Below are 24,647 nucleotides of genomic sequence, written 5' to 3'. Positions count from 1 at the left end.
ACAGAGCACCTCATTTGTACTTTTATTCCAGACTTTTCAGCATGTTTAGTGTATTTATATTATTTAATGCTTACCTATGTCACACGTAATATTTCAATTTCATTTGCAGCCTTTTGAGCACCATAGCCCTTGCCAATTCAATCACACTTCATATTGTAAATTATATATTCATAAGATTCCTGCTGCTTAGAAACATGTTTTAGGATTTCATCAAATTTTGTGTATGTTTAATATGGTTGATGATGACCCCGAGTAGGGTTGAAACTAGTCCCATGTAATGTAAATAACATTGTAAACACAACTTAGTATTGAATAGGTGGAAAACTCTCCTGTGTATAATTTATATGATTACACATGTCATGAATTCGTGCAGTATGTAAATAGTATTAAAACATTTTAGGTCACTGTCAAAGGAGAAAATAAATCTTTAAATAAAAGCATATGTAATTATTTTGTACATTTACTTGGGTAGTTCATGTTAATAAAAATTGTAAATAACAATATTCATTATTTCATGACAAAATCTTCTCCATTATAAAAGAGTGGCAACCCTACTATACACGCCTTAAATTAACTCTTACCACAGGATACTAATGTGAAATTCACAAGTCTCCACTTGGTGCCAACAGGGTATTTGTAGCACATACCAGTCTTCATAATTATTTCAGAGTAATGGAACATAAATTTTACAACACTTAAACAAGATATGAACAAATTTCATATAACAAAGAATATAAGAAATAAAATTTTCTAGAAAAAACGTTGTTTAGCCTACCATCCAAAGTATTCTGTAGTTCCAAAACTTGAGAAATCAATCTTGCCTTCTCTTCTTGTTCATCTGGACTGATATCTGGATCAAGACCTATAAAGACATTATTCAAAAAGTTTATACAAACCAAGTAGTAAACCGTGCTACAATATATATACAACAACAACAGCTAAATAATAATAATAATAATAATAATAATAATAATAATAATAATAATATTGACCCTGCTCCTTTAACTACTGTCAGTCTTATGACGTGTCAATAAGTCTATTAACAAGGGTCTTCGACATTCTTCATGCTGTTAAAGGCCAACCAACCAAACTGGAATTTAATTATGCAATCCCAAGCACAGCAGATGGTTACCTTACCAACTATGCGGCGCAGTCAGTCAAACAATATTTATCTGATGAACCAATATGGGCTATGGAGATAACTGAAAATAGTTAAATAAACGGTTTAATTTTCAAGTGCTTAGTTAAGAGCAGAGAATTAATTATTTAAAAATTTAACAAGAAAGATACATAGCAAAGTTAGTCTAATTTGGTGGTGGGGTCTGCTCTTGTGATTCTTTGTCACAAATTAATGCAATCTTGTGCTTCATCAGAGTTGAAACCAGCAATACTCAGGTCATTGTGTAGTGTGTCAAGCCAGAGTTGTCTTGATGTCCTTTCAGCCATTTTCCTTCTACCTCGAATAGCCGTCGTCTTTTTGCAATCACCATCTCTTCTGCTCCAAGTAGGTGTCTATACTAGCACAGACGGCTTTCTTCTGAAGGGACTGGTGTCACTCAATATTGAGTTCCATTTCTTGATACAGGGTTGAGGATTAGGTGAGACGAATGTATATGTTTTTAGAGTCGGATGCACTTCCTGACAGCAACCACAGTTGAGGAGCTAATGAACATGAAATGAATGGTGGTGAATGAAATTGGATAAGGAGGTGAAAGGAATCTGCTATAGCCTATGAATAGGAACTGTCCTGGCATTTGCCTGGAAGTGAAAATGGGAAACCACAGAAAACCATTATCAGGACAGGTGATGGTGGGGCTCGAACCCACCCGTCCCTCAAATGCAGAGCTTGGCTCCATAGCCGTAATATTAATAAGCGCAACTACTCCACTCGTTCGGTTCAACTCTACCATATATCACTTGCAGATATCCTTAAGCATCAAACTAGAGATCCATGAAGATAAGATGTTACTTTTCTCCTCGCTATAGGCCAGTATTAATCAGTATACAGAACAAATGGAGTGATAACGGAGAGGTAAATTTTGGACTTGAGACAATCCTGATTATTGTTGTAGGACACACCAGTCATCGTTGTCATCACCATCATCATTTGCTGCTGCTTAAGCCATGCAATGCTTACACCGTTATTTTGATAATCAGGTCTTCATCAGCAGCAACTGTTGAGCCGATGTAATTAGAAGAAATCCTCTTTGGGCAGTCAATATCATCAACATTAATGGTTTTGAGATGGCTCTGATATTCTACCATTTAATGTTGAGAATTAATCTGATCTCCAAGAGATGGTTCTTCCAGGGTTGAACTAGAAATTTGAGGTAGGTCATGTCCTCAGAGACTAGCAAGGAGCCCAGCCTACTGTAGTACCCAAGGTGATAAGACAGAAACACACCCAGTGAAACAGAGATATCACCTGACAACCCAGCAGCTGATCATACTCTACTATACACAATGTAACAGTAGCTTGACCCACCCTATTAGCTACTCTGGGACACCATGATCATGAAGGCAAACCAGATCAGGTCACATAGTCACACACTTTTTACAGGTCGAGGATGGTGAGTGCAGATAATTGTTGTGACGTTTCCAGATTAGCAAGCAAGTGGCACAGATAGCGTAGTTGACCCATATCTTTCACAAAGCAACACTGAGGGTAAGGGGGTTGATTTGCTGGATCCTGGTATCAATTATGCGCTAAAGCATTTTCATTATACATTCAACTGCATAAAATTTGGCTGCTAGCTAAAATCAAAGAATCTGCCACATTAGAGACCCACCAATTGGGGTAAACCTGTACAGAACTGACCATAAAACGGAAGCATACATACTATCTGGCTCGCAGACATCACTGAGATCACAGATCTCGATTGGTGCTTAATACACAAACAACAAATCTGCAGGACAGTAAATAGTGAGCAGGGCATTTGCCGTTTGGTCCCATATGAGGGAGCACCGCATTTGTCGTTTTAGGCTAGTACTGAGAACTCAAGTGCTTACTGACGTAGTATGACATCTGGCGGCATTTTTTGGAACTTTTTCAGTTTTTCAAATAGTGCCGCTGTACAAATCCTTGTTCTGTATGGTGGTGGCCTCTGATGGGAATGCGTATACTAACTACAGTGTAAGAGTTTGGCGCGTCGTTAGTCTATAGGTTACAGTCTAGTGTTACGATTGCCACTGATGTGGATAGTTGTTTGTGCTCTTCGTAACTGTAAATATTTTTGGTTTTTGTAAATATAACTGAATAATTTTCTGTTTTAAATTAAAAGTGATGTTATGGAGTTTCTGGACACTTCACTGCTAAAAAAACTGAAGGAAGGTTGCACGCCCGATTGGAGGTGGGACACAAGATCTGTTACGCCTTGAAGGTTGCCATTTTATGAGGCCACTCCCACAAAGTGAATCAAAAAAGTGTAAACTTCTTAGGCAATGCTACATGTGCAAACACACTACCCGATCAGGACAGAAGAGGAAACAAGCTGCGAGTGTTCTACTTGTGAGGTCACTCTCTGCATACATTCTTGCTTTGAACAGTATCATATATTTAAAAAGTTTTGAAATGACTGTTTTCTTGATCCAAAATGTGTTTTCATGTCTCTCAAAGTTGAAATAAATACGTTTATTTTCATTTTTTAAAATTCTTACTTCCCAGAGGTTGTTTAGCGGTCTGATGCGGCTGTCATTATTGCACGGCTTATGCCGTGCGCACTCATCAAAAGGTTAATAGCTTAGGCAAGACATTAATCATAGAGAGAAGATGAATTATTTGTTTTCATTTTCACCTTCTTGCACCTAAAGACACATTATTTAATGGTTTAATGCAAAAAAACATGTTAGTTCCTTGTTACATTAAGCATAACATAAATGGCATCTTTGATTCCTATAATTGAAGGCAATAGACATACATAGAGGATTGCTGTATTTTAGTATAAGTATGTTGATTTATCGGCGAGCTAACCTGGGGAATAATAGCTCAGCCTGTACGAGATGGAAAGTTTGAATACCAATCTCTACCTTCTTCTGTGTGTTCAACATTATTACTATGTTTGGCAATAAGAGTTTCTGGAATACACTAAGAAGATAAATGGGGAACAGTTATAATATAGTAGTCATAGTATAGTTATAGTAATTCCCTTTTTCCCATTTAATTTCTCTGTACAGCAGAACATCTGATAGTATTTGGTCCATTAACCCATATGCACCCACTCGCCCTTTGCTCTGACATTGCTAGGAATCCGCCAACTTTTTAGTATGCAACCTGGGTGTTGCAAGCTTTCAGTTAAAACAGTATAGTGGGCGATCAACTGCGCGTATTATCACGGGACCTGTTTTATATTATTGAGAAATTCCACACTATTGCTCATGACACAAAAAACAGAATACAAAAATATAACACATCAAAAAAATCCCTTTGAAATCTTAATTTTTTCATTATCTGACCTCGGAAGTTCTTTAGCGTGTATTATGGCCTTAATTATACGACACGAGCCTAACATTTGCCTGATTTTGAAATAAGGAAATAATAGGAAACCAATATGACATGAGCCTAACATTTGCTTGATTTGGAAATAAGAAACTAATGGGAAACAAATCACGAGTAAGTGAATGATGAGATTCGAACCTATATCCCAAATACGAACTTACAGCTGTATGCCTCACTCGGTGCATTATTATTATTATTATTATTATTATTATGATTCAGTCTGAGGATCAGTGGTAAAGTGTTCACACCCAGGTACCAAGATTGTAGGTTCAAATCCGGCAGTCGCAATCGGATCTTGAGGGGCGGGAGAAAGTTCATTCGGCATTCCATGTCGTACGATATTACTAAGCGAAAGATCTCTGGTGATATATTTCGTGTTCATTCATACACAGGATCACTAATCTCACTAACACTGCTGAAATCAGAACCTAAAACGTCAAATATGCTTTGAATTTTGCTATTACTGAGCATTTTGCGCGAGCAAGCAACTTCCTTCTCAGCCATCTTGTCAAGAACAGAATACAGATTTCTCGATCGATATTTTAATCAATTCTCTTTGCCAAAGAAGCATACCAGAGCACTCTGGTGACACTTTGAGACACCAAGAACAGATTTCAATTAGAAACGTTTCCGGAAAAAGCCAACAGATGTCACAAATGTCTCCAATATGCGACCTTGCATCCCGGCGTACCAGTCCGCTTGTGGAGTCCTGGCCCAGCCACTCGAACACGTACCAGTCAGCTTACGGGTGCACAGGGGTTAATTAACAACTGAATTAACGACTGCTGACAATATTTTTTTTACAGCAGAAGGAATATATATTTTGATGTGGAATCCGAAACACCCCGCAAACTTGTCTAGTAACTCGTATGAAGGCCTCCGGCTTCAATTATGGCTTGAAGTCTGTGAGGAACGGAACCCATGTGATAGGGAATATACTGTGTGCTCTCGGCAACCTCCTTCCAAACATGAAGGATTAGATCTCAAAGGTAGGCCGAGATTAAGCATGCCATGATCCAGAACTGGCCTGACCCCGCTCCATGATCCAAAGGTGACCTTTGGGATCTAGCTCTTGATGTTTGGGACGAGGTTGCAAGAGCAAGCAATGCATTGCTCGTCTCATTGCTTCCGTTTCTTGCAGTCTTCAATCGGTAATCTAAACAGAAGGCCTTTATACGAGTTACTAGACAATTTTTTTTCTTTTTAAGCCATCAGTTTTGACTCGGTAAAGGCCTAGGAGTGGGAAGGAAGCGGCCGTGGCCTTAATTAAGGTACAGCCCCAGCATTTGCCTGGTGTGAAAATGGGAAATCACGGAAAACCATCTTCAGGGCTGCCGACAGTAGGGTTCGAACCCACTATCTCCCGGATGCAAGCTCACAGCTGCGCGGCCCTAACCGCATGGCCAACTCGCCCGGTAAACAATTTTTAATGTAATGAGCAAATAGTATGACAATTTTTTTATGTGTAATGACAAATGTTTTTAAACATTTCTTTTCTTCGTGTATCAATTATTTTGTCATTGCATATTGGCTGAAGAAGTCCCATTTGAGGACAAAACATGTAGGTACCAAAAAATGTGCAATTTGTAAATACTAACAATAATAAGTTAAAGATTTTAAGAATCTGATTAGTATTGAATAAGGTTGAACCATGCCTTTGCTGGTGAGACCTAGTGTTTACAGTGCACTATGTCTATCATCATCAGCCATAATATATTAATATTAATAGGCCGAAACTAGTACCATGATTAAAATGAATTAAAGTACTATTTTTTTATAGTATTGATTAGATGGAGTACCTCATTTGTCTACAATAAAATTATATTGTCATCAATACAGAACATAAAAATTATAAACTTTGATATTAACAGGTTTAATATGCTTACAATATTGTGATTTTTTATTCCACCTTTTCAATACAATTGGTTTTATGTTGTTTGATCATAATGCTACAACACTATTTTATAGGGACATGTTTCGCTTGAATTTCATTATGATCTAACAACATAAAACCAATTGTATTGAAAAGGTGGAATAAAAAATCACAATATTGTAAGCATATTATAGCAAATTCAATACGGGTCTAATCATGAGATTAGTTACATGTAATAAAATTAACAGGTTTGTCAGAAAGATAGCCATTCTTTTACCTTCCAGAAACAATTTCCCATGCTATTTGTTGTTTATGGTATGCATCAATCAAGAAATTGGATCTCAGTGATGTCTACAAGCCAGATACTGTATATACTTCCATTTCGTGGCCACGACTGTAGATGTTTATCCTGATTGGCGGATCTCTAATATGGCAGAATCTTTGATTTTAGTTAGTGGCCAAATTCTGTACAGTTGAATGTACGACTTAATATACATTTAGAATGGTAGTTGGAGGACTTAGCTGGGTTGCCTTTTAGTCTCCAAATGGGAGCTGCTGTGCTGTTGACTGGTATTTTCTAATCTTACATGATCTTGTTGCAATAATTAATTAACGAATCATTGGAATTCCAACATCCTGTCTAGTAGATCTAACCTAGCTCTTCTACAAGTTCAGACTTGGTTAATGAGTCCTTAAATAGGCATGGACTGTGAAATAGGGCTGTGTGGAAACTCTTCATTGCAGACTTTCTCAAAGTACCTTTGTTCTCTTTCGTCATTGATAGCATAGTTTGTCTTCCCCTTAGTCCCATTTTCATTGATGCTATAACAATTTTCAATATCTGCTGTATTTCTGTAACACACTTTGGCTAATCGGTTAATGTCCTGCGCGCCACCTGCTATTTCTCAGTTTTCATCTAAGGTGGGCTAATTTTGCTGCAGCAACTAGCTTCTTGGCTTCATTTCTGGTGTCTTAACATGTATTATAGTTTTCTGCTGTCTTGTGATAAGACAGCTTCTTTGTTTGCACTTTACTTCTAACTTCTTTCTGAATTTCATTGTAACTTCTAATGAAAATCCACAGCCTGTTTCCAGTCATTCGTCCAGATCAGGAATGGACTGAATAAAGCCCCCATCCAGCGGCGAGGATAGGAACTGTGCCAGCTGCCGAAGTCTGTCACACTCCTCTGGGGCAATGATTAAAGACTGACAGATGAAATTAAATGCTACTGATGAGTATTTCTGGAATGAAAGTTGACACGGAAAACCAAAGTACCCAGAGCAAAACCTGTCCTGCCTCTGCTTTATCCAGCACAAATCCCACATGCAGTGGCCAGGATTTAAACTACGGAACCTAGCGGTGAGAGGCTGACACACTGCCGCCTGAGACATTGAGGCTTTTCATCATAACTTCTAATATACAGTTAAAATATTTCTTTAAGTTTTAATTTTTAAGGTTAATTTACTTTTTGTGAATCTTTAACATGGAGAACAACAATTTATATTTCATCAAAGAACATCACAGGAAATGCTATAGGTGAAGTAATCTTCAATATTGGGTTTACTGGTATTGCTATTTACCATCTCTGCTCTGTGCTCAGTATTTATTGCTGTTTCACCAGACAAAAAATTAGTCACCCTAGTGCGCACGTACAGATGGATCGTTAAGCCTCTACAAATGGCACAGAGAACTATGCCTGTGCTCAACCACACGCACTCTGTCTTTACATGAGCATAAGGCAGTAGTGATCACTGACACATTGATGTTTCAAACGGATAATATACATCAACATGGGTAGAACTGCAAGTAATCAACTTCATGATCCGTATCGATGTGTAGCGTAACTGAACAAATCAACAGTAATTATTGTTCCGGCTTGTCAATATAATTTATTGTTAATGTATTTGTAAAATTAAACATGGGTAGATGTAAGGATGTGACAGTTGCAAATCTGCAATCGTGTTGGGCTGTGTCCATGGCCATACGGTGCGTGAAGTTGTTGGATTTGTTGGTGTTTTGCAGCAGACTGTTCAACGTGTCTACAAGCAGTGGTGTACTACATGTGGCCACGAAACACATCAGAATTGTGGTCGCAAAAATATCCTGACTGAGAGGGACCGGAAACGTGTATCAAGGATTGTGAATCAAAATCATCAAACCCGACAGGAGTTGCTGTAGTCAGTGAACGAAGGTCCATCCCAACCCGTTAGCAAGAGAACATTGCGATGGGAATTATATGCAATGAATATCTGGAGTCGGTTACCTCACAAGAGGCCATTGCTCACACAGGCACATACAGCTGCGCATCTTCAATGGGCTAGAAATCATTGAATGTGGGCAGTAGCTGACTGGCGGAACATAATGGGGTCTGACGAATCACGTTTTTGTCTGTATTCCAATGATGCAAGTCGCTGAGTGCATCGAAGGCCAAATTAAGCATTTCATCCTGAATGTGTGCAAGGTCAGGTTCAAGCCAAGAGGTGGGTCTCTCTGATATTTTGAGGGTGTTTTTCATATCATGGATATGAGGTGACTACTAACATGAACCAGAATGTTTATTTAAAAATTCTGGATGATCAGGTGTTGCCTTTCAGTCAACATCTGCATGATGAGTATGCTACTTATACCCTGATTTTTCAAGATGACAACAGCCAAGTTCATTAGGCTGGACATGTACGTGACTGATTTTATGAACACTCCCCCACCCTATTACATCTTGACTGGTCTGCAAAACCACCTGACTTGAAACCCATTCAAAATCTGTGGGACATGTTGGAACAGAGGATAAGACTCTGACATCAGCATCCCTGATATAGATATTGATTCCCATAGGGAACCTAAAATATTTGTCCCGAATGAGTAAATTTGGTGGTATTGCATGATCAAATTCTCAATGAGTGGCTTAACCTGGATGTGAAATATCTGCACAACCTTGTGGTCTCACTTCCTAACCAAATTCAGGCAGTTATCAAGTCCAGAGGTGGAATTACAAGGTATTAAATGATGCTTGTAATGATTTCTCCAGGGGTGACTAATTTTTTGTCCGGTGAGCTTACGAAAATGTGAGACTGTTAGAATCAGCTAGTCCAATCCAAGATGATCTGTAATTGCTCGTTTGATGGTGCTAGATTATAATTACAAGTCAGAGTAGTTTACTTTAAAATATTGATATCTTTGTGGTGCCTACTGAAAAAACAAATCTCTCTCATTTCAGCTTCAAATCTTGGAATGCATATTATTAAAGTACTACCACGAGCAGACAATGTCAGCTTTTCTCTCTTCTTTGCTGTCACATCTTCAGGAAGGACAAAGTCCAAGGAATGTAATCTAATTTCCATAAAGGAAAAAGAAGACAGCTCTTTTACCATACTCAAAAAAGATCCCACAACCAAAGTTCAACGCAATTTAAAACAAACTCTTAAAAATATTTCTTTTCTTTTAAATGACGAAGAATGTGCTAAACTTATATGAACCCAGGACTCCCTAAAGCCAGAGTACTACCCAAGATCCATAAGACTGACGACCCCATGAGACTAATCATTATTTCAAACAAAGTCCACTCTATAAATTTCACAGTTCATTCAGAGTTTCTTACAGAAAAATTATCATTACTTAGCTAAATGATCCATAAAAAATACTATAGAATTATTTAACAATTTAAAGACATTAAAATTCAACCTTATCATTCAATTCATTCATTTGACATAGTAAACATATACCCAAGTATTCCAATGGATGAAACCTAGATATAATTTACCATAATTTAAGAAAACTTGGTAGGTTGAGTCTACAGGAAATTCAAGAATTTATGAGCATTCAGAAATTAGTTTTACATAATTATTTTTATTTCAATAATATAATTTATAAACAAAGTGGGTTGGCCATGGGGTTGCTGGCCTTGGGATCTTTGTAGAAATTTACCTAGACAATCTAGAACATACCAAAATTTTGAATAACACTAATTTCAATAATATATGTTTTTGGGTTAGGTATGCTGATAATTTTGTCATATTAAACCATGATTTTGCCAATGCGACCACCACTTTATCTGAATTAAATGCTTTACATCGTCACATTTACTTTAGAATTCAAATCCCAACAATCTTTAAATTATTTGGACCTTACCATAATAAGACATCTAGATCGGTTGTCTTACTGCATATACAGAAAACCCACACAAACAGCCATTCCAGCCAATGAGATTCCCTACATCCTCAATCTCGTAATAAAACCGCCTATTACAGCAGGGTGAACAAAGTCTTCACTGTTCCATTATCTACGAAAGACCTCCAAGATGAATTAAATATCATCTGCAAAATAGTCGAGCTCAATGTATATAATGAAATGCGTATTAACAAAATAATTAGTAAAATCAAACATCACCAGCATTCCACTTTATTCCCCCTTTATGTTCAACAGTGACAACATATATCAAATTACTAATATCTTTAAGAAGCACAACCAAAAAAAAGTAGCTTTTAAAACGTACAATAATGATTATATCATCTTTCATATTACACATAATACAATTTATCAACATAATAAATATTCTGATTCTGGGGTTTATAAACTTAAATGCAACAACTGTGAGGCTTCATATGTTGATCAGACGGGTATCTAACATGTCTAACTACTGTAAGTGGTATGGATTCCTAGGCAGGATACACTAGGTTGCCTCGGGCTGCAAATTTGAGATAAACTTTATATTACCTGTCAGTCACGATAGAATTTATAAAATGGGTAAGCATGAACAAATAGTAAAACAATGCACTTTGCAACCAGGAATACTAAATAACTGCTTCTATTTGTAGCCTGCTTGGTCACTGAGAAGTACAGTAGTGTGATTATTTATGGAGAAGTGGAAAACATGTTCATTTTTTACTACAGAAAGTCTGAAACCAAGCTCTAAAAGATAAGATATATCAAGATATTAAAGTCGGTATGTAAACAAGACAGAAAAGTGATGCAGCAGCGGGAGCAAAAACATGTTATTTCTCAATATTCCACTTTAAGAAAGTCAAATATTTGACATGAATTTATTCACACATTAAACTTTACTAATCTGCATACACCAATTTTTGTTGGAGAATTTTTACAATCAGCAGGAGACCTTAATATACACCACACTGCCATTAATCTGGACATCTGTAGGTACTGCCTGAACTAGAACAGTTATGGTTTCAGTGTGATGCAGGTCAGATCTTTGCCACTATCGCAGCCTCTACCCTTCTAGGAAGATTATCCACTAAGTTTCAGTACACATATACATCCATCGGACTGCCACAACGTCTAGCATGATTCGTCACTGCACAGGATGGATGCTCTTCCATTGTTCTTGAGTTCACAGGCGACTTGTTTTGCACCACTGTAATCGGCAGTGAGTATTCAAATCAGTGATCCATGGTTTATATGCTACAGCTCACCCAGCGAATTCAAATTCTAAACACCACCTGATGAACAGTTAGTCCTTTTCTTTTTTACCATTTAACCTGCTACGAGGTGACGTCTGCTACTTTGGCCCCATGTTGCCATATGGTATGACTGCGGGCCTGCAGTTATGACGTAGCAGTGAAGAGTATGTAGCCAGTATTGACTGTCTTTCTAGTGATCCTTCACCATCGACTTGCAGTGCAATAGCCGTCTTTGCCACAGTTGAGCCATCTGCTCAAAGTATGTGACCATACAAGTGCAGACAGCTTTCCTTCATCTCCTCTATGATTGGAGTCACTTCATATTGCCCGCATACTTCGTTTGTCACATGATCAAGAAGTGTCAGGCTAAACACAGCGAATTGTTGCTCCACTTCCTGATGAATGGTACAAGTACGGTTATCACCTGCAAATGCCAACTGAAAGTTTATGATCTCAGTTTCTAATGAAGCTTGCTGGTATGACTTCACCAAACATCAAAGGAATCAATGTCCCAACCTCTTATTTGTTTTGGCTTACCTTGTTGAGGTGGGATTTTTATAAATTCTGAAATAAATGCTGAACGTGGTATCTGAAACTTACCAGAAATTGCACATGTGGAATGAATGAATCAACAGGCACTGATAAACAAACCCCTTATTCAGGCTCACTGAGGTCTCATTGCAAGTCTATTTTAACCTCTATAGCTAGCAAACATTTCCATTGGGAGCTCACTGCGTTATAAAGCTTTACAACATACTTCCGTGAAGTATGAGAAGTCAACTTTCCATTCAGGAGGTGTTCAGTCATTAATGGTAACATAGTGCCAGGTCACTTCTGTTCTGTGTGATAAAACTTGGTTCCATTTTAACTGTTTTGGAACTTTAAAAATACAGTACTGGGATATGGAAAATTCATGAAGTTCCTTTACAGCTCCATAAAGTTAGAATAAGGTGAGCAGGTACTGCAAAGTGATCTGTAAGCTCTTAACTGAATTTGGAGCACTGAGTCAACATCCTCTAACCAATTTCTGGAATATAAGGAAAGGAACACAATACACATACTTCTTGCAGGATAACACAAACATTGGCATAAGCAATGGAGAGTGTGCAAGAGATTTTTGATGAACAGGAGCCAGAGACTTAGGCTACCTTTCTCCTTAAGCTTTATTGCTTAGGTTCTCAAACAAAATCACAACTGTACACACAATATAAGTTGAACTGCAGTGAATTTTTAAAGGCATCAGTGACACTGTGATGTATCTAAATGTAAAATCCATTTTCAATAGTTGCTGTGATAAATGTGTAAAGCAAAACCTTCAGTACTGTAAATTATTGAGTGTATGTTTCAGCTCTCCTTGGGAAAAACCATGTGTGCTGTCAGTCACAAGGGATCGATTGCTTACAAGACATTTTCCTGTGTGATAAGTTTTTCTAGCCACACACAAATTATTCTACATGTAGCATAAGCATAACAGATTCAGGAAGCCCTGAATGTTCCAGAAAAGATAATTCAAATACATTTCCTACAAACATTGAATCAAAGTTAATGTTAGACAGGTCAATAATCTGAGTAGTTTTATATTTTTATAGATTAATGTTATGTTAAAACAAATTTAATGCTAGGATAAATATATAAGTCAAAGGAGGTTAAATTACTACTATATCTAAATCATGTGTGAAAATGTATGTTTAAATGAAATCTCATGAGTAATGGCGGTGGTGATGATGAAAGAAAACACATTCGTCAACTAAGTATAGGAACAGGGAAAAAATATGTAACAGAAAAATAATGACTTTTTTTAACATTAAGAATCACATAGAATAGAAAGAGTCAACAAGGAAAGAAATTGTGAGAAACTACTCTTGATTTTCAAACAAAATACTACTGATAAACATGCATACTATTTGGTCCTGGACTGCTACTGCCATTCGTAAACGTAGAAGGAATTGAGTCTAGACTTCGGCCTCGTATCATGGCTTCTGAAGCCTGTGACATCTCGGTAGTTTCCGTGTCATCTTGAATAATAACTAAAACAGAACAACTACTTTAAACCAATGCCATACAGAAGGAAAAATATTGAATATGTCTAAAGAAAACTATCCTAAAATATGCTACACTTGTGATTCAGGGAAATCAACACAGAAAAGAAAACTATCACATTTAATGTTTAAATCACAAAATGTACCACAATTCCTAATAAACAAAACAAAGACTGAACTTATTGGGCAATTATTTCTCAAAACAATTACATGATCTATCATAAATAAAACACACTTCCTTACAAAACACAGCCTTATTTTGATCCTGGAAGAAATATTATATTTCTTTGAACATGAAGTTTTTTAAGACTTTTTAAAAACATCATCTATCAGCTTTTTATTTGCACAAGATAACTGGCACTAAGAACATGTCTACAGAAAATTATTCTAAAGGTACCCAACTGTCATTTACCAGATCAGTCTATAAAAATATTATTTTTATAAATAGAAAAGCATAGTGTAGCTACAAATAAGATGTAAATTGAAATATTATAAAAATAATCATACTTAAAAATGTCAATATCAAACAGCTGCTTCAAATGCATTGTGTACACCTGAAGAGAAAATTTAATTTAAAAAACATGTAATGGTTAAATTACATCACAACTACAGTAAATTAATTATTTTCACTCGCATTATTTATTTATCATGCCTTTGTAGTAGGCAAAGTTAGGGTTCTTGGCCCTCTCATATATTTAACCAGTGTAGCAATACATCAGTGGGAACAGAGCTTAAGTACATAATAACAGTAAATAATCCACACAATAATACATTATGCTTTTCTGAATCTCAAGTCATTCACTCATCCAGTCATCTAATTAGTCAGCTGCATTCAGCAGGTAGTCTTGTCAAACAGTCTTAAATTTAGGTAATTAGGTGGTATATCTGACACTGACAAACAGGGAATTCCGAAGTCTGAAACCCATCACAATAAAAGAATCGTTACAAATAAAGGATCAAAGGATAGGAATAGAAAGGGAGGAATCAGATTAGGTATTACTGCTGTAAAAGGAGTGGTCTACCTTCACACAGAAGCCGGTATATCTGTATCAATATGTGATATGTTCGTCATTTACCGGGTTTCAGTCATGGAATACAGTAGTGTAATAGTATTATGGGGTAATGTTTACCATATATTACAACTCGGATTATAAATAAATCTAAGGCAACAAACTTCATTTTTGGTGCATGAGCAGGAATAGCAGGGACATTACTAAGCTTATTAATTCGAGCAGAAATAAGCGCTCGCTAAAGTTTCAAAGTCTGCTCCTTTGTTGTTGTGGCCGGAGTTGGGACAGCTGTGGGGAGAAGACTGAAAAATTTACTTGTTTCAAAATTTATTTTGCTTATAATGCTGTATAAAGTATCTCCTTCGAGGAAATGAACATAGGATTTATTGTTTGGAAGATTCTACTTATGATGATGTATAAGATATTATGAAGAAAAGAAATTATGAACCTTAATGAAGAATAACTATATTAACATTTTTTTGGGGTTGTACAAAATTATTATTATTAATATTATTATTAATAATAATATGTGAAATTTTTGTCGCAACTGGTATCTGCAAGCTTTAATGTTTTACTTGTGAAACAGACATTACTGCCACATGCCATTAGTGGCTCAATGGGTGTTGCGTAAGAGAATTTTCTTGGAACATAATTACCGGATATGAAGAGAACTCTAATTGGCAGGAATACAAATAAATATAACGGGTAATTGTGAAAGTCGGGAAAAAAATTCTATTGCCTGATTGGTCACCTCGGGAGTTGCACCATTTCTGGCTTCTTGCTCCTTCGTGGGAGCGAGGCTTGTATCTGTGTCTTTCGCATCTGACCAGCCTGGAGGGTGGATGCGCTCCTGCTTCTGTCCCGTCATGGGATACCTGCCTCGGGGTTAAGCACTATTTCTTCTTGGACTTTCGGAAATTAATTTAATTTAAATGTAAATTTTTCTTTTGCGTAGTTTACCCCCGGAATTTACATTCACCATTAAATCGTTACAATGACTTAGCCTTTAGCTAAGCTCATATCATTTAAAATCTTTGGAGGCAATTACCCTTTCTTTTGTTTAAAAAAATTGTAATAAACATATAATTTAGATATCCCTTAGGGTTATCTACCGTAGTGCTGTATCACTTAATTCATGTGGAAAGCCAGTCAAAGCTATGCTCTTTTCTAGGAGTGTTTTTAAAATGGTAGCAATTTAATTGGGCTTTGTGCTAAGATTGTAAATCTCCCCCCTTTCTTTTTCTGTGTTAATATTTTTACATGTTCCTTTCTTTTATCTCATTTTGTTATAAGGGATTAGGCCTTTTATAAACCTTACAATGTTCCTTCTATTTTTCTTTCTTGAATGCAATTTTGAAATTGCCATCAGCCGTAACACATACCTGTGGATGCAGTCTGAATTTACCTTCATTTGTAAATGAGTTTGTTTATTTCTGTTATTCTTGTTTTGTTCATCGCTTTTAATCCTGGTTTTAGTAGTTCATGAAATTAAGAACTTGAGGGTGATTACCATCTACCACTTACTCCTCACAACGAAAGTCGTACCACCTACCTTTTACGTTTCCATGCCGCTTCCCACGTCCTTTATAGTTGTCACGTTTGTCAACCTGTTTATGTTTCATGCAGCTTTAGGTCTGTAAACTTTGCAAGTGTTTAACTGTTTTTATTGTTTTCTAATTCATAAGATTCATTATTATTATTATTATTATTATATTTTAATTTTTGTGATGTAACCTGTAATGAGGTTACAGTTGTGTCAAGCATAAAGTCATAGTAGTCGAGGATGGGAAGTACAATTGATTCTATGTTTGGCTCTCACATTACATGGCAAAATACTGCCATGAATGAAAGATGAGAGTATCTTTTTACAAACACTTTTAAGACGTTCAAACCAACTTAAAGTTTCATTCATTGTCACTCCAAGATTTTGCACTTTTGCTGTGGGATTACTCTGCAATTCAGTACAACTGGAGGAACAGGTTCGTCTTGTAGTGTAGCAACAATTTTTGAGAGCCAATAATAATTATTTAAGTCCTGGAGGGGTTAAGGAGGACAGAATTTTACAACGAGTAAGTACAAAGTCGCAGAAGGTCAGCATTGCTGTCTCTTATGGCTTGAGGTAAATTAGAGGTCTTACCATGACTGCATATCTGTAGGTCATCCATGTAAGGATGGTAGCTACGATTCTTTAAATTAGATGAAACACTGCCCTGTGTAGTGTCTCTTCCTGTTTAGCCAGTGAGAGGTTTTATCAAGAGTTATAACCAGTTGCTTGCAATGTTTGAGGTATGATGAAAATAAATTAATAATTTGTTGGTCAAAGTAAGATTTCATCTTGTTTAATAGAGCCTAGATGTTTATAGGTCAAATGCACTGCTAAAATCGAGAAGAGTACGTACTGTCACCAGTCTTTGGTTCATTGTGTGTCATGTCCTCTTACCTTGAGCAGAGCAGTTGCAGTGCTGTGTCCGTTCTTGAAGGGAGACTGCAATGGGTCTAGGAGAGAATGATCACTTAACTATTCCAACAACTGCTCACGAACCAGGCACTAACGTACTTTAGAAATTGCGGTGAGATGGTTGGGAAGGGTTGAATTTCTTAGACATGGGAATAATATTGGCTTGTTTCTATATTGAAGGAAAAGTTCCGTTTGTAAGGTAGTAGTTAAAAATGTGGGTAATGATTGGTAAACAGCACCAATAATATTGTGTAGGAAAGTTATAAGGATATTATGCGGTAATTAATTAATAATGGCAACTTTTGAGAAAATGATTTCATTTTTCACAGAAGTGAACGTTTTACTGTAAGTTTCGATCACCATATCATCCTGTGCTAAACTTCTGGTTGGTAGTTCAATAACATTTAACCCGTTACCATCTATAGAGGGGGTAGTCGGCGTTACCAATTTCTTATAAAAAAAATCAGTGAATTCAATCCTTTTTTGTGGTTTTGTCCGCATACTTTTATGTAAGTGGCGTATTTCAAAGAAAGGTCAAAGACAAGAGTATTTTATAAAATTCTAAATAAGTAATTGCTTGGTGATAAGCATGTGATAAAACCAGCAAAACCTTCATGAAACCTCCCCCAAGAACAATAATTTTCCCACCAGAAGAAATGGAATGTTGTTACCTATGATATATTTTACAAGACAATTCACACACATTAACCCTCAAGGAAGTGCACCTACATGATTTATGTTAGGACTTGCGGGGGGGTAAAATTTTTGGCACTTAAGTTAACTACATTTTTACACACATTATTTGTCATTACGAATAAGGTTTTTATTTTAAAATGTACACCAAACACTTATTTACATACTTGGGCACATTTTTATCTCACTGAGAAACCCTCCAGACCAGTAGCGGCTATTAGGTGGATCAGCTGCCCCCAGGTTTTGAATAAAATATTACATTTCTATTTGCATTTTAGCCAACTGAAACTAGGAATTATTAAAAAAAAAATTGTTTAAGCCCTGTCATCTTATCAGCTATTTCCTTCCTTTATTTTCTTTAATTATTAACAAAATTATTAGTGGATATATGCAAAAATGTCGTTCATCCCGGCTAACCAATTTGTATTGTGCCACAGCAAGTAATGGAGACTTTGTACGTGCTGTGAGGAAGGGTGTATATATCTGTCTAAATTTGCTCAGAAAGCATAAAAAACTTACCATTTTGTAGTTTATTTCTGCGGTTTTGACATATGTAACCCCCACCCCCGACTGCTATATCCCACAAATCTGGGTACTGCTTGTTGTCTGTATCATCTTTTCTGCCTCCGCACTTTTAATTCCCAATCGCCGCTACTGTTCCAGACTATATGTCATTATGAATAATCTTTTTATTGAAACATCTGCATTAAACACTTATTTAGGCGTACATATGAATTATGAATATGGTTTTTATTGAAAAATATACTAAACAGTTATTTACATACTTAGGCACATTTTTGTCTGACTGTGAAATCTCCTGAACAACATTCAATCACATGACCATATATACATTTTCACTTCACGGAAACACCGCAGGCTCCTTGCAGATTGGCTTCCTACTTATTTTTGCTTGAAGGGGTTTTGGCAAGGTGCTGATTGTTGCCCTTTTCTTGAGATAGTCATCCAATAGACTCCTTCCAAGTTCTTTCAGGAAGGAACGGCAAGTAACATTTATTATGGTGTCTTTCTGCACTATTACTTGTGTGTTAATGCCGCCCACATTCAACAAGAAGTAGAAAATTGTCAGTTGCCAAAGATTGGATCTATGATTTTTTTTTTTTTTTGCTAGGGGCTTTACGTTGCACCGACACAGATAGGTCTTATGGCGACGATGGGAAGGGAAAGGCCTAGGAGTTGGAAGGAAGCGGCCGTGGCCTTAATTAAGGTACAGCCCCAGCATTTGCCTGGTGTGAAAATGGGAAACCACGGAAAAACCATCTTCAGGGCTGCCGATAGTGGGATTCGAACCTACTATCTCCCGGATGCAAGCTCACAGCCGCACGCCTCTACGCGCACGGCCAACTCGCCCGGTGATCTATGATTTACTGAGTAGTTTTGGCTCCTGTGATTCACAACATGGACACTTGCTTTAGTCTTGTTATAAAAGGTGTTCATCTCCAGCTTCCGTGCTTCGCAAGTTGTTGGGTCTACGGAAGGAGAGTCATGCATTGTTGATAACAAGAGAACACACTTGTTAGGCACATAGGAAACAATGGTCATTTTGTCTTTGCTGAGACCAAATGCGCTAGAATAAACTGGTTTATTCTTTACCTCAATGAACTTCGTAAGTACCTACTTCCCTTTAATTCTTCCTGACAGTCCCAACCAAGGTCAGTTTAAGACACTGGAGCAGATCTCATACTAAATGATTACTGGTAAACCAGTTGTTGACAGTTCAATTCATTCCAGCCAACAATACGAGAACTATTAGTCGCTTGACAACGTCACTTGCAGCATTACCGATTATGTAGAGGCCATCAGGTTGCGTTCCTGTATATATCTCCATGTTCAATGTGATAAATGAGACAGAGTCCGCAAGCATGAAGATTTTTAAACCATACTTTGCCGGCTTTGACTTCATAAATACTTTGAAGCTACAGTGGCCCCGAACTGCTTCCAAATTCACATCTAGTTGCATATTCAGAGGTAGAGTTGCAGATTGGCAGTTTCCTAAAAAACTTCAAATATTTCCTGCATGTGTCATTTTATCCACTCTTTTTCTATTGCCCTGAGTAGTTCTGTCATCAAACCTAAGAGAATTCATCCCAAAATGGAACCGTTTCTGTTACATGTTGTTGTATGATGCTTTACGTCGCACCGACACAGATAGGTCTTGTGGCGACGATGGGACAGGAAAGGGCTAGAAGTGGGAAGGAAGTGGCCGTGGCCTTATTTAAGGTACAGCCCCAGCATTTGCCTGGTGTGTAAATGGGAAACCATGGAAAACCATCTTCAGGGCTGTCGACAGTGGGGCTCGAACACACTATCTCCTGAATACTGGAAACTGGCCGCACTTAAGCGACTGTAGCTATCGAGCTTGGTTGTTTCCGTTACATACTGCAAATTACTGTATGAGTTCATACCAATGCCATCTGATGCCCAAATGTCTTGCGTGTTCAGATGTGCAGATTTCATTACACCAGTAATATACAATATTCCAAATAATTTAATGCTTTGATCTCTTCTGCATTGGTTACTGTAGCATCACATTGTTCTATCCTCATATCTCTGTAAATGTTAGTATAATTTACTATCTGATTATCATTTCTTCTGTAAATAATACGCTCCAAGCTTCGCCAGCAGTCATCACATTTTTTGCTATTTGTTTTACCCCAGGTCGCTCTGTCACAAATATTTCAAGCATGCGTTTTTCCTCTAGTATCTGGAGGTTCCTTATACCAGATTGTACCACCTTTCTCTTTCAAGCAATTGAAGTCATATCCCCAATGGAAGGTCCTTCAGAAAGGTTTACAGAGTGTGAACTATCTTAATCTTCTCACATATAATCTTGATTACTTTCTGCACTTTGTATCAAGTTTGAGTCATGATCACTACATTGTACACGTTCCTCTTCTGATAAAGATGTATCACCATCCACAATTTCATCACCTGATGCTTCAAAATGAGCCTCAATGTCTTAATCCGCTAGTCTTCTTCCTTTGTTCATTTTGTATATTACACTATTTGACAATATACAATAAACAAGAACTACAATTACTCATAGCAAACAGACACATGCGGGGTAATAACTTTACACACAGTAGCTACAATTGCATTAAACAACTATAACAGCTGAACTAATTGTTGGAGAGAAATGAATCACAATATGGCAAGCGCTGGACGAATGCACTTGAAAGTAGACGAGTTCTCAAGCTCATGAAAAATAACCTCACCATGTAACAACTGGGCCTTTCTTCTTCTCAACAAACATTTATGCTGCATGAGTCCTCAAGGGTTAATGAATGACTAATTGCCATTGGGGCTTTATCCCATATTAAGCCATGCTGATCGACTATTGTCAGCTACTTTGGAATTTAATTTTAATCCAGGCACCGAACTCCCATTTAAATTTAGAGGAATTTTGAATGTAATGTGCACTATTCAAAACAGCGGCTATTCCTGTCCACGTTACTGATGTAACATGAAGCCCTAAATTGAAGCACTTTTTATCATATATATCCTAAATGTTTTTCTAGTGCCCCCTGGGACCATTGATGAAAAATGCACTCTTGACATTTGTGTTGTTGAAGCACATCAGTGATTTCATTAATAACTGAAAGTTGTTTCTGGTTTGTTATGAGTACCATGTCCGCCAAATAAAAATTGAAAATTAGTACATTAGTATGATACGGAGGATCGACGGAAGATGTAGCCTCAGTGTTAAAATTACGACACGAAAAAAGTTAAAATTACACACATCTGACAGAGTATATCCAATTTTCAAGGTCAATCATTTATATTATGTACATAAGCATGTTTATAGCTTGTGTTAGATATGACTGGATAAGTTTTAATTTGCCATATTTTCGGTTCACGTACAGACATAAGAGTTAATTGAGTTTTAAAATGTCTGCAATGGCAGATATTTTCAGTCATTTTATTTGGTAACAAAGAGGTATGTGATTGGTGTAATGGCTTGGCTTTCCACATGAAAAGCAAAAATTAAATCCCAGAGGAACCTGGGTTGGAATTTTCACCTGCAAAATCACGTGGCATCGGGAAGGACATTTGGCCTTAAACTCGGGATCAAAATGCATAATGAGCTTGGGCAGCTCAAGAGACTCCAGAAATTTCTGCAATAAGCAGAAGACAGTTTTAATTAACACAGCTGACAATTTAGTTTCTCACACACAGCAGAATGAGTTCTTGGTTCAAAGTAGTTACATTGTTTGACAAGGCTGTTATGTTTCACCCACACTGTTTACGGTTCATAGTTTACATGGATCATATACTGAAGTATATAAAATAACAGGGAGGTATTCAGCTGGGTGGAAATGCAGCAGCTATGCCAATTACTTGGTCTTAATGGCAGGTTATGCCTATGTAATATATTGGAACTTAGAGGTGGAGTGAGTAAGATGTGAAAATTAGAAATGCCACTGCCAAGAAATGTTCTGGAAAATTGGAACGTGGTGAGGTCTTCTACCACCAAAAAATCCCCTGTCACATTGTCCATACCCCTTCCAAAAAAATTAATGAATGTGATTGAACTGCCATACCACAACCACAGTCGTAAACAGTGTGAGGACCACGACAAATAATTTCATTGTCAAGGGCTGAGCCATATACAACGCATCAACATGCCTGTAAGTTGTGTGGACTTGGCGAAAGAAGTAGCATTGGTGAATGAAGGCCTTAGTTACTGCTGTGTGTGTCTTACAAGCATTCAACGAGATATAAATTTTTTTCAGAATCATACCTACCACAGAAAGCCAGGCCATTCTACGTTTACTTCTGCTTGCAAGATAGCTTTTTGAAGCTATGTTGACAATTCAGCTGCAGTGAGAATTGATGGTAGAATGAGGTCTTGATCCAGGGTACTTACAGGGATTAGACAAGGCTGTAATCTTTCACCTTTGTTGTTCATAGTTTACATGGATCATCTGCTGAAAGGTATACAGTGGCAGGGAGGGATCGATTAGGTGGAAATGTAGTGAGCAGTCTGGCCTATGCTGACTTGGTCTTAATGGCAGATTGTGCTGAAATTAAGTTTAAAAAATTGTTATTGAAACTACAACTTTTATGTAGGTTTCAAAGAACTAACTTGAAAATAGGTGCGATGAGTATGGTATGAAAATTAGCCTTTCGAAGACTAAATCAATGTCAGTAGGTAAGAAATTCAACAGAATTGAATGTCAGATTGGTGATACAAAGCTGGAACAGGTAGATAATTTCAAGTATTTAGGATGGTAATATCGTGAGATTGCATTAAAGTGCAGTAAAGATAATGGATTGAGCTTGCAGTTGCGATCAATAGTATTCTGTAAGAAAGAAGTCAGCTCCCGGACGAAACTATCTTTACATCAAAAGCTGGGTGGACTCAGGATATCTTATTCATAACTTAAAAGTAACAGACAAGAAAGTAGCGAGAATGATTGCTGGTACAAACAGGTGGGAACAATGGCAGGAGGGTACTCGGAATGAGGAGATAAAGGCTAAGTTAGGAATGGACCTGATGGATGAAGCTGTATGCATAAACCGGCTTTGGTGGTGGGGTCATAAGAGGTGAATGGAGGGGGATAGGTTACCTAGGAGAATAATGGACTCTCTTATGGAGGGTAAGAGAGGTAGAGGGAGACCAAGAAGACAATGGTTAGACTCAGTTTCTAACGAATTGAAGATAAGTGGTATAGAATTAAATCAGGCCACAGCACTAGTTGTAAACAGAGGATTGTGGTGACATTTAGTAAATTCACAGAAGCTTGCAGACTGAACTCTGAAAGGCATAACGGTCTATAATGATGATGTGTATATATATAAAATACAAATTAGAAATTAAGTTTAAAAAATTGTTATTGAAACTACAACTTTTATGTAGGTTTCAAAGAACTAATCATGAACATTAGTTACATGCTTACTAATTTTCATCCATGAACAGGCTATGAACGGTTTCGACACTTGTACGAGATAAAAATACTCTACGATCAGATAAAATGTATTTATGTGCAGGAAATGCACTTTAACTGTCGACAATGCCACAGAAAATCACAGGAGCTGTAGAGATTTTGAAGAAAAACTGGTGATTTTCAAGAATGCCTGTCAGAATACAGTTTCAGCAGTCACTATCACTTTTTTCCCCTGCATGTTCTTTTGCAAACTGTAGTAGTGCTTGATATTGTTTCAAAAAGTCTGTTTTAAAATATCATCTAGTTCTGGAATGCCTTTAACTTTCTCTAGCTGACTGTGTCAACCAGGTTTCTTAAGAGAAGGAAGGTAGAAAAGTTCTGCAGTGGTCCTGAACAGGTTACCTGCAGGGTTGTTCTTCATAAAATACATGAGCTTTGCAATAGTTTTTGTTTCCACTTGCCAGAACCTACTTTTGAGAATTATTTCATTACCCATTCTTACTTAGGGCAGTGAGAATATCTGTGACAGAATCCTGATCAAATATGCACAAAAATTAACACACATTAAAAAAAAAGTTTTCAATTTGAAAGTACCCACTTTGCACGAATTATCCAAAAAACTTGTTTTTCACTGAATATATCATGACTGTAAGGTAATTTTGTAAACTGCTGTCAATTTCAGATTAATTTGCATACAGTGCACAATTTAAGTCTTTTCATGAATGGATTTTGACTTTCTATGCATAATGTTTCTAAAACCTA

General features: G+C 37.0%; 1 protein-coding gene across 1 annotated transcript in view; it reads right to left on the bottom strand.

Moving 5' to 3' along the window:
* LOC136866368 (short coiled-coil protein B) overlaps positions 1-24,647 on the bottom strand; it is a 60,013-nt gene that overhangs the window by 4,760 nt on the left and 30,606 nt on the right. The window contains exons 3-4 of the mRNA XM_067143250.2: positions 13,681-13,806; positions 776-862 (exon numbers count right to left, since the gene is read on the bottom strand). Of these exons, the coding sequence (XP_066999351.1) occupies positions 776-862; positions 13,681-13,806 (213 nt within the window). The remainder of the gene's footprint in view (positions 1-775; positions 863-13,680; positions 13,807-24,647) is intronic.

The sequence above is a fragment of the Anabrus simplex genome, chromosome 3, assembly GCF_040414725.1.
Source record: "Anabrus simplex isolate iqAnaSimp1 chromosome 3, ASM4041472v1, whole genome shotgun sequence".
Taxonomy (NCBI): domain Eukaryota; kingdom Metazoa; phylum Arthropoda; class Insecta; order Orthoptera; family Tettigoniidae; genus Anabrus; species Anabrus simplex.
The sequence above is the reverse complement of the archived record's forward strand: the minus strand, read 5'-3'. Positions and strand labels throughout refer to the sequence as shown.